This window comes from Moschus berezovskii, chromosome 17, assembly GCF_049115385.1.
Source record: "Moschus berezovskii isolate FMDL1 chromosome 17, NW_MosBer_1.0, whole genome shotgun sequence".
In the NCBI taxonomy this organism is placed as follows: Eukaryota; Metazoa; Chordata; class Mammalia; order Artiodactyla; family Moschidae; genus Moschus; species Moschus berezovskii.
Window position 1 is genome coordinate 54,543,060 of NC_142476.1, and position 12,241 is coordinate 54,555,300.

Genomic DNA, 12,241 nt, shown 5'->3' on the forward strand with positions numbered 1-12,241 from the left:
GCATGGTTGTATTTGTAGTTTACTTTAGGATTGTCTTGCCAAATGGCTGAATTTGGCATTTTAAGACTTCATGTCAAAGAAGTTAACTGAATAGTGCAGTTTACTGAAAGATCTTGATTAGTACAGTGTAGAAAAATAGAAAACTACCTATGCTAGTGTAGAAGTGCTTCATGTGTTCAGTTACTCATGTTCTGAATCTGCATTGACTAAGTTGAATTTGGACTCAGTTTATCAGCTAACCTCAGACCAAAGTTTTTTCCTGGCTTGCTGGGCCTCCTTATTTGGAAGAAATTTGAGGAGTGGGCCGTTTTAATGCATCAGTAAGACAGTTTCTCAGGTTCACTTGGGATGTTGCTGCCATTCTTTGAATTTTTGAGCTTAGACTCAATTACTGATCACAACTCAGGGTGCTATTTGCTTGTTTCAAATCTTTTTAAAGAGTAAAGCAAGAGAGAATGGGCTCAATTTGAAACAGGAGAAACTTTGATTAGACACAGCAAAGATGATGAAACACTGGGAATAGACTGTCAAGGGATAGTGTGAAGTCTTGTCCAGTTAACATTAATAACAACAGCTAAATAACCAACTTTCTAAAATCTTTTGTTAGAAACCTGCCTAGAATGGAAGTAGATGATCCCTTAAGACTTTTTTATCTATAGATTTTGATTCTTGAGTATTTTCAGCATAGCTGTAGTCTATAATAATAAAAAATAAACTAGAGTTGGGGGTATTTGTAGCTTAAGGCAATTATCTTTAAGAAAACAAACTTCTTGCACTCAAGACAAACATCATGAAATAATACTGAGAAAAATTAGATGCCATGCAAGCCTTAGGGAAATATCCCATCTGCAGTAAAGTATTTGTCCCCCAAATTATCCAAATGTTATTTTACACTAGTGGTAAAGTGTATAATATACAGTATTTAGGCCCAAGCCCTCAATTAGTGAATTGAAACAGATAAATGTTCACAGTACTCTCTCTACCATAGAGGACTATATGGTTGATGATGCAGTCTCTGTGGTCTCATCAGCAAATTGTCACAAGTCTGACTAGGCCTTACATGTAGCTTTGGGAGGCAGGGAATGGGGTAGCTGCATAAAGGAAAAGGGAAGCAAGGAAAGAGAAGCCTAGCTTTCTCATCTTCCAAGGCAATTATGCACCAATTGACGATTGTCTTTTCTCTTCCAAGCCTTGGGAATTATCAAGGGAAGAACAGAATCCTCTATACATAGAGAGCTTCTGAAAACCCAATTATATTGTTATAGCTCAGGATTCCTTCAGCTTTTTATGAAATATTTGAGAACCTCAAATTCCTCCCCAATTAATAAATGATTTCCTCCCCTTACATTACTGGGTTGTCAACCATCTAATACATGTTTAGGAAGCACATACTATGTTCCAAACACTAAAGTTGACACTGAAAATTAAAGGCAGCATGAAGTCTCTAGAATATAAAAATTTATAATCTGGATACCAGGATACTGTTGTCTAGACATGAACTGACCTTTTAGGAACAGTACTACCACATGGCCCTATCAATAGATACTCTGTACTAATGGAAGATTGTATCTACAGGTTGTTTGTGGGAAAGGGAATGTGCCTAGGTTCTCTGGTAAGACTCATGTCTGTTGTCTTTCCACCAGCCACAGGCTACATGTGGTTTGATACTAATAGAGGTTTGTGTCACTGAGATTTTGAATGGCAGCCTTTTACTCTTTTAATAACTCCTAATTTTGATCACTGGCAAATCGTGTGTATTGTAATAATCTGGAATTATTTCAAACTAGGAAAACAAGGTACCTTCTTCATTCTAGGTTAGAAACAGTTATATCTAATAAGACTGGCATATTGAAACGAGATAAACTAATGTATGCTTTCATTAACTTCTAAGACATCAATTGTTTGTTAAAGTCTCCACAAAAATTATCAGGGCAAGTCTGTTTCAGACAGGAAAGGTGGGTTTATTAATAAATTTCCAGCAAGGAAGACCACTTCTAAAAATGTCATACAACATCTTGAAAAGGAAAGCTATAGAGAAATTTTCATAGGGTTAGCTTTAAAACTCAGGTTATTTCAGGAGAGGATTTCAAAAGCATGGAATGGATAGGAATTGGTAAAATGAATAGAAAGTAGTTACTTTAAATTAGCTTGCAGGTTGGTGATGGGCACAGAGCAGGGATTTTCGAGTGAGTTGTCAGAAACTTCTAAAATGTTCTTTCCAGAGCAGGTGGAGTTCATTCTTGTTTGATTTACAGTCTTCACCAATTTTTGTTTCTCAGATTTGTAAGTTTGTTGTGTATTCTCAATTCCATACAATCAAATTGAACTTTGTGAGATAAACCCAGTTGGGTTTAGTGTTTAGTATTCTTTTGGAGTTCTTTTTTATATTGCAGAAATTTATGGTTTTTCCTAGTTTATTAGAATTTACATGTGTGTGTATGTGCATGTATATGTGTGTGTATATATATATATATACACGTGTGTGTATGTGCATGTGTGCATACTAAGTCACTTCAGTCGTGTCCAGCTCTTCTGCAACCCTGTGGACTGTAGCCGGCCACGCTGCTCTGTCCATGGGACTCTCTAGGCAAGAATACTGGAATGGATTGACATGTCCTCCTCATATATATATATACATACACACACACACACGTGTGTGTGTAGTCCCTGCCAGTATTATGCATGTTACTTTATTGGTTTTTTAATTGTCAGCAGTTGGATTTTAATAAAAATATGAAAGAAAAGTTATGGTTCTCACTTAAATAAATTTCCTTTAGTTATATCTTTTACTTTTGGGCATAATATTTGAAGTGATATACAGATAAGCCTCCTCAGTGCTTTAAACAGAGGTTGAAGAGATAATTTTACTTTGAGGTCTGGTTAGAAAATGCCATAGTCAAGACTAAAGGGCAACTTTTGGGACAGTACTACTGAGAAGTAGGTAGCATGTGCATAAAAATCAACAACTCTGTTATGTATGTGTGTTTAATTACGTGTCTATCTGTGTATACATATCACTGGGAAAAGTATTTTCTAACATATAAAAGGCATCTTTTTAGCAGCTAATACTGTAACCTTAATGAGCAACTCAATTACTCTAGATCTGCTTTAATTTAGTATGAAGAATTGTATTAAATAAACCATATTACATTTTCAATTAGGGGCCTGCCACATTAAAGGAGAAAGAGAAATCTGTTTTCCATCAGTTAGATTAGAACACAAAGCAGATCTATGTAGTTCTATGTTACCCTATAGTGTGTTAATCAGATACAAGGTGTGACGGAAGCCAGTGACAAAGAGTTTTCCTGATAGTGAACAGGCTCTGATAATAGGCTGGTTAAGGCTTCATAACGTTTCAGTGGTTAAGTAGTAAACAAAATGATATAGGACTTCAAAAAGGATGGCAGATTCCACCTAAAATCAAACCATAAGTCTTTAATGATACTTTAGAGTTTTTGAAAACTAGTGCTTAAGATAATAATGTCATGACCTGAGAAGAGAAGAAAATAAAAGATAAAGCATGTTTACCTTTAAATACAAGGCAAACTGAAGTTCCATAGCAAGGATGTTAGGGTGCACTCCTTGTGAAAAGAAGTATTTCAAAAACGAAGAAAAAGAACTATATTTCTAGAGTATTTCCACAATAGCTTGATAAATTTGGATGACATTTATTGGCTGTGTTTGAGTTATGGGATCTGAGTTCCCAGAGTTATTTTCTGATGATGAGGAGGTAGTGGTGTAAAAGGAAAGTAGAGATTTGGGAGAGAAGGGTTAAAGGGAATTGGTTTTAATTGATACGTGTTAAATTTCTTAAATTTCTGACACTGTATATTCATTTAGAATTGCTATGTAATTTTTAAAAGATGAACTCTATATATTATTGCTATGCTTCAGTTTGGCAGAGGGATAGTTATTTCTACAGCTTTGAAGTAATGGTATTAATCATAGATTTTTATTTAAAGAACATTGAGACTTGAATAAATATTAGATTTGATTATAATTAAAGAATCTGAGACCAAAAGATACTGAAATACTTTTAGAAAGTTGCATGCTTCTATTAGTATCAAACCTAGAAGGAGAACCCAGGATAAGACCTGGGTTCTTATCCAATGTTCCTTGTGTTATACCATACCACATGATTAGTATCTGTAAATTTAGACTCTGAGACATAAAGAAACTATGACTTTGCCATGATTACTAAGCTGTATTCATTGAGGATAAATACAGAAGATACCTGAGGCTAGGGATTTCAGAGTGCTGATCTGTGGGGTTACAAGTTTCAGAGTTGTGGACTATAGAACACACAGTATGACAGCTGACACTAAGAGATATACCAATAATGTGAAATTTTAAATTTAACAAGAAAACTTTTGATAATAATAATTACATTTATTATAAAATTTCAGATTTATTCTTACATCCCAGAAACTTATTCTATGATGACAGTTTTTGACTTGAGCCTTACTTAGCTTTGGATGAAAATTGCTCAGCATTTAAAGTTATTGTAATCATTTCAACTACTGTAGGACAATAGTATTGCCTGGCACCTTTCCAACTTAAAAAAAATAAGTATAAACAAAAGTGTTAAAGATATGACAGAGGAATTTAATACTAAGGAACCTGTGATTAGAATGACAAGAAATACCAGAAGTCTTTTTTCCAAGTAACATTAAAGTATTTCTCCTAAAAACTGAAATGGTTTACTACAAAAAACAAATAGAATCTAATTCAATTCTGTTTCAACAACAAAATAATAATGTCTTATTTGGTCATAATTATTTCTTTAAATACTCCTGTTTGTCAATGAACTCTTGAGGAGCAACATTGTGGCTTATTCACTGAATCTGTAACATCTGTTCACAGAGAACTTCATTGGTGGAATGATTATTTTGTTGTTGAAACAGAATTGAATTAGATTCTATTTGTTTTTTGTAGTAAACCATTTCAGTTTTTAGGAGAAATACTTTAATGTTGCTTTTTTTTTTCTTGCTACTGAAAATGTTATCTAAACAAAAAGATATAGCAAAAGATGTAATTTTAATGCTTAACCACCTGTCATTACTGCCACATAATTATAGTCACAAAACTATTTGGAAGTTTAAATCTGGCTGTTTACGTAAATTCTAGTAATACTGAGATAAAGAATTTGTGAAATTTGAGCTTTTCCAGTTTTTGCCATTGGCAGTAGCAATTGGTAATCCAAACAGAGATGTCTTTAATATATGTAATAAATTGATTTTTATTGATTATTGTATATATTATTCCAAAAAGGTAATTTTAATGTTTCCTCTAACTGAAACAAAAGCCCCCTCAAATTCTCTTCTTGTAATATAAAATTACTGCTCTCTGAATATCAAAGAAATTCCTTCATAAACTTATAAAAAATAATTGACTATTGTTTACAATAGGAATATGATGAAGAATGGGCCAAGAAAATTCAGAGTGAGAAGTTTCGCTGGCATAACTCTCAGTGGCTGGAGATGGTAGAAAGTCGTCAGATGGATGAGAGTGAGCAGTACTTGTATGGTGATGATCGAATTGAGCCATACATCCATGAAGGAGATATTCTCGAGAGACCTGACCTTTTCTACAGCTCAGGTAAGATGATAACCAAGACAAAAATAAATACTTTTAATGTATGCTATAGGGGTTTTTGTCTGCCACCTTGCTCATTCCCAAGCTTTGTAAGCACTTCTTTTAGTATGTAAATAGTCTTCTGCTAATGATTTTAGACATGACATCAGTATACACCAAGCAAACCTATTAACTCATTGTTATTTTTTTCCAAGGTAGTCTTTGATGTGATCTCCATTAAAAAGGCTGTAACAAGGAAAATTGCTCTTAATTTATCACTTTCTAGAATGTATAACTTAAAATGACATCGTCAAGATTTACTACTGCTTGAAAATGTGGTATTTTTCTCTATTCTGTATTTATTTAAATATATAGTTTACTAATTTATGTTTTGTTTTCCAGTGTATTTCAGTTTAACAGTCTCATTTTGCCATGGTTTTGCTTTAATCAGGGCTTCCCTCATAGCTCAGTTGGTAAAGAATCCGCCTGCAATGTAGGAGACCCCGGTCCAATGCCTGGGTCGAAACAATCCACTGGAGAAAGGATAGGCTACCCACTCCACTGTTCTTGGGCTTCCCTTGTGGCTCAGCTGGTAAAGAATCTGCCTGCAATGCGGGAGACCTGGGTTTGATCCCTGGGTTGGGAAGATCCCCTGAAGAACAGAAAGGCTACCCACTCCAGTATTCTGGCCTAGAAAATTTCATGGACTGTATAGTACATGAGGTCACAAAGAGTTGGATATGACTGAATGACTTTCACTTGCTTTAGTTTTGAAATGGTAACCCCTACTTGATTCTCTGATTGGGAAGATTTAGACAGTTTATAACAATAGCTTTTTTCATTCTACACTCTGCTAGTATTTCAAGGTAAAATTTAATTTTTACATGAATCTTACATTTGTTATACCCTTGTTGATTCTGCCATCCTTCCTTTGTCCAGGGATTTCTGTACTTAGAGCCTACATTGTTGCATATTCTGCCTTCTAATGTGTTGTACTATTGCCAGTATTAATTACTTCATTGAACTCGTTTAGTTGAAGAGATGAAGGAAAGGATTTCTGAGATCTGTAGTAGGTTGGAAATAAAAGGCATTGAAAGTAATTGTATCTGAATTAATGGCTCACTTTTTTTTCCTACTATGTAGACATTATGTTTTCATAATTGTATGCTCTGCATATTGCCCATAAGGCTGAATTATTTTTATATTTGATTTAAGGTACTTCAGTCCTGGAAAGTCAGTACTTTACTTTGAAAATTAAATAGATTTCTTCCTAACTGAACTTAACAGTAGTTATGAAATCTGCTTTGTGTTTCAGCCCAGATGGAGTAGATCATTAATTTCAACTAACCAGAATTTCTTAGTTCAGTAATGGCAAGCAGCTGTTCTTTACCTAGTGAGATTGTCATGAAGTAAAATAATGTAAAATATATGTGATATGAATTTTTTGATAATAGAAATCAGAATTTCTTAGAATCAGGTTTCTTGCTTTGAAAATTGATAGCTACTTTTCAGTGTGAATCAATGAGCAGTTTCCAAAAACGAATAAAGCTTTTAACCACCTCAGTGTTTAACTTTGTTGTTTCAATACAATTAGCTTCTGAACAGATTTCTAAAAAAATTTTCCATTTTTACAAAATCAGTTTCATTTAAATTAACCTCTTAAAATGAAAATCATAACATTTTTCTGTGAGGTACAGTTAAAATGTACAATTTAAGCTTTGTGAGAAATCTAAGTTGTACACCTTTTTATATATCTAAATTTAGAAACAGTCACAGCTAATGGAACAATAAATGTAAGCATTTGAGGAGTGAAATGTTATCATTAGATAGCCTCATGGTGGTTGTTTTTTTACACCTGTAGCTTGAATATGGTAGACACTTGACAGCAAGGATTACATTGATATAGTTCTCATATCAAGCCATCTGTACTCTTTTAGTTTATTAGTTTATCTGCTTTATTTTTCGTAAATAGTTCATCAATTAAAAGAATCTCTGTGGTATTCTTGATATGTGTCATGGAAATTCAGATAGTGGTAGTCTCTTGTCTTTTATTATGTACAGTTGTATCTTCAGAAACATCAGAAATTTGTAATAGTACAGATTTATTTAGATGCTTGAACCATCTTATTTAAGTCTCTGAGTCTCCATGAAACTTTAGGCTGCTTCTGATAAAGGCAACTTTAGTAGTTTTTCAACCACAGAAGTTAAGCTAAATGGCCAGTGATACCCTGGGCTTATCTTTTATTTAAAAATGGAATAGCATTTGCTACTTTCTGGTCAATAACTTCAGATGCAGATGACACTACCCTCATGGCAGAAAGCGAAGAGGAACTAAAGAGCCTCTTGATGAAGGTGAAAGAGGAGAGTGAAAAAGCTAGCTTAATACTCAACATTCAAAAACAAAGATCATGGCATCTGATCCCATCACTTCATGGCAAATAGAAGGGGAAACAAAACAGTGACAGACTTTATTTTCTTGGGCTCCAAAATCACTGCAGATGGTGACTACAAGTCATGAAATTAAGACTCTTGCTCCTTGGGGAAAAAAGCTGTAACAAACCTAGACAGCATATTAAAAAGCAGAGATACTACTTTGCGAAAAAGGTCCATCTAGTCAAAGCTATGGTTTTCCCAGTAGTCATGTATGGATGTGAGAGTTGGACCATAAAGAAGATTGAGCACCGAAAACTGTGGTGTTGGAGAAGGCTCTTGAGAATCCCTTGGACTGCAAGGAGATCCAACCAGTCAATCCTAAAGGAAATGAATCTCGAATATTCATTAGAAGGACTGAAGCTGAAGCTCCAATACTGATGCGAAGAACTAACTCATTAGAAAAGACCCTGATGCTGGGAAAAATTAAAGGCAGGAGGAGAAGGGGACGACAGAGGATGAGATGATTGGATGGCATCACCAACTCAATGGACATGAGTTTGAGCAAGCTTCGGGAAGTGGTGAAGGCCAGCGAAGCCTGGCGTGCTGCAGTCAATGGGGACGCAAAGAGTCAGACACGACTGAGCTACTGAACAACAACTTCCTGGTCATTAGTATTGCCTTCTGTATTTTCCAACAGTTAAATATGTCAAAACGTATCTTTCTTGCTATTTTTTTTTTAAATGGATCTTCATTTTGTTACATGAAATAATATATTTAACATCTCCTTCTTGAGAGTTCGTTGTAGTGCAAGGAGATCCAACCAGTCCATTCTAAAGGAGATCAGTCCTGGGTGTTCATTAGAAGGACTGATGCTAAAGCTGAAACTGCAATACTTTGGCCACCTCATGTGACGAGTTGACTCACTGGAAAAGACTCTGATGCTGGGAAGGATTGGGGGGCGGGAGGAGAAGGGGACGACAGAGAATGAGATGGTTGGATGGCATCACCGACTCTGTGGACATGAGTTTGAGTGAACTCCGGGGGTTGGTGATGGACAGGGAGGCCTGGCGTGCTGTGATTCATGGGGTCGCGGAGAGTCGGACATGACTGAGTGACTGAACTGAACTGATAGTTGCATTATTTTTTTCCAAAATAATTGTGATTGTAGTTACTAATTCCTTTTCTATTATGAAATTGCTGCTGTTTGCTTTAATACTTTTACCCACAGAAGAAGTATATTATAATCTGTAAAGTTGTATTGCTATTTTCATTGTTGTTCAGTCGCTAAGTCATGTCCAACTCTTTACGACTCCATGGACTATAGCACATTTCTAAATGACTTTTTACTTTTTTGCTGTTCTTCTTTATTAATTGTAGTGACTCTTCTTAGCATTTAACATATAACTATATTACAGAATATGAACCTTAAAATGGTTAGTTTCTGTCTCAGAATCTTTGTAAAACTGTAATTTTCATTTACCTATATATTTATGTGATGTATCTTATCAAGTGTGGCCAAATAAGTTATGATTTATCTATTTTAGTCATTTCTTTTTGTCACTTTCTCCACTATTGATATCCATGTTCTCCCACACAGTCATTTCACTTTTAGCTAGTTCACCAAAGAGTTTAATATTATGTTTTCATTTGACTTTTAGAAATAAATGTGTTTCAGTAACAGTATATAAAAAGATACTGAGCTTTTGTGGTTTTTTATTTTTATGCACAATATGTATAAGCCACTTTTTAAATTGAGTTTCAGAAATTACAAAGTTGATAAGTTACCTATCCTGGCAATAAATTTGCTTTGATTTCGTTTTTATTCTAGTGCATATCCCCACTTTACTCATAATCATATTTATCATCAGTACTTTGTTGTTGTTCAGTCGCTCAGTTTTGTCTAACTGTTTGTGACCCCAGGATTGGCTGGTTGATCTTTTTGCAGTCCAGGGGATTCTCAGGAGTTTTCTCTAACATCACAGTTCAAAAGTATCAATTCTTCGGTGCTTAGCCTTTTTTATGGTTCAACTCTCACATCCATACATGACTGCTGGAAAAACCATAGCTCTGACGAGATGGACCTTTGTTGGCAAAGTAATGTCTGCTTTTTAATACACTGTGTAGGCTTGTCATAGCTTTTCTTCCATGGAACAGGCATCTTTTAATTTCATGGCTTGAGACTCTACCAGAAAACTACTAGAGCTAATCAATGATTACAGCAAAGTTGCAGGATATAAAATCAACACACAGAAATCCCTTGCATTCCTATACACTAATAATGAGAAAATAGAAAGAGAAATTAAGGAAACTATTCCATTCACTGTTGCAATGAAAACAATTAAATACTTAGGAATATATCTACCTAAGGAAACAAAAGACTTGTACATAGAAAACTATAAAACACTAGTGAAAGTAATCAAAGAGGACATGAATAGATGGAGAAATATACCGTGTTCGTGGATTGGAAGAATAAATATTGTAAAAATGAGTATACTACCCAAAGTAATTTATACATTCAATGCAATCCCTATCAAGCTACCAACAATATTTTTCACAGAACTAGAACAAATAATCTCACAATTTGTATGGAAATACAAAAAACCTCGAATAGCCAAAGCAATCTTGAGGAAGAAGAATGGAACTGGGGGAATTAACCTGCCGGACTTCAGGCTCTATTACAAAGCCACAGTCATCAAGACAGTATGGTACTGGCATAAAGACAGAAATATAGATCAATGGAACAAAATAGAAAGCCCAGAGATAAACCCACGCTCCTGTGGACACCTTATCTTTGACAAAGGAGGCAAGAATATAAAATGGAGAAAAGACAGTCTCTTTAACAAGTGGTGCTGGGAAAACTGGTCAGCCACTTGTAAAAGAATGAAACTAGAACACTTCCTAACACCATACACCAAAATAAACTCAAAATGGATTAAAGATCTAAATGTAAGACCAGAAACTATAAAACTCCTAGAGGAGAACGTAGGCAAAACACTCTCCGACATAAATCACAGCAGGATCCTCCAAGACCCACCTCCCAGAATATTGGAAATAAAAGCAAAAATAAACAAATGGGACCTAATTAAAATCAAAAGCTTCTGCACAGCAAAGGAAACTCTAAGCAAGTTGAGAAGACAACCTTCAGAATGGGAGACAATAATAGCAAATGAAGCAACTGATAAAGGATTAATCTCCAAATTATACAAGCAGCTCCTGCAGCTTAATTCCAGAAAACTAAGTGACCCAATCAAAAAATGGGCCAAAGAACTAAACAGACATTTCTCCAAAGAAGACATAAAGATGGCTAATAAACACATGAAAAAATGCTCAACATCCCTCATCATCAGAGAAATGCAAATCAAAACCACAATGAGATACCATTTCACACCAGTCAGAATGGCTGCTATCCAAAAGTCTACGTGCAATAAGTGCTGGAGAGGGTGTGGAGAGAAGGGAACCCTCTTACACTGTTGGTGGGAATGCAAACTAGTACAGCCACTATGGAGAACAGTGTGGAGATTCCTCAGAAAACTGGAAATAGAACTGCCATATGATCCAGCGATCGCACTCCTGGGCATACACACCGAGGAAACCAGAATTGAAAGAGACACATGTACTCCAATGTTCATTGCAGCACTGTTTATAATAGCCAGGACATGGAAGCAACCTAGATGTCCATCTGCAGATGAATGGATAAGAAAGCTTTGGTACATATACACAATGGAGTATTTCTCAGCCATCAAAAAGAATGCATTTGAATCAGTTTTAATGAGGTGGATGAAATTGGAGCCAATTATACAGAGTGAAGTAAGCCAGAAAGAAGAACATCAATACCGTATATTAACGCATATATATGGAATTTAGAAAAATGGTAACCTAAACCCTGTATAAGAGACTGCAAAAGAGACATAGGCATTTAGAACAGTCTTTGGGACTCTGTGGGAGAGGGTGAAGGTGGAATGATTGGAGAGAATGGAATTGTAGCATGTATATTATCATAAGTGACCAGTCCAGGTTCGACGCATAAATTTTCCTCTGTTCATTTCTTTGCATTTGTGCTTTTTTAATAAAATTCTTTTTTAGAAATAAAAAAATAAAAAAAAAATAAAATTAATGTCCTGCTCATTGCATGGCATTGTTTATCATAAAAAAAAAAATAATAATAATTTCATGGCTTGAGTCACCATCTGCAGTGATTTTGGAGCCCAAGAAAATAACATCTGTCACTGTTTCCATTGTTTCCCCTTCTGTTTGCCATGAAGTGATGGGACCAGTAGCCATGATCTTCGTTTTT

The 12,241-nt window shown here is 35.1% G+C and overlaps 1 protein-coding gene across 1 annotated transcript in view; it reads left to right on the forward strand.

Annotated features, from left to right (window-relative positions):
- The window catches only part of KIFAP3 (kinesin associated protein 3), a 151,629-nt gene that overhangs the window by 105,241 nt on the left and 34,147 nt on the right, over positions 1-12,241 (forward strand). The window contains exon 18 of the mRNA XM_088845481.1: positions 5,409-5,598. Coding sequence (XP_088701607.1) covers positions 5,409-5,598 — 190 coding nt within the window. The remainder of the gene's footprint in view (positions 1-5,408; positions 5,599-12,241) is intronic.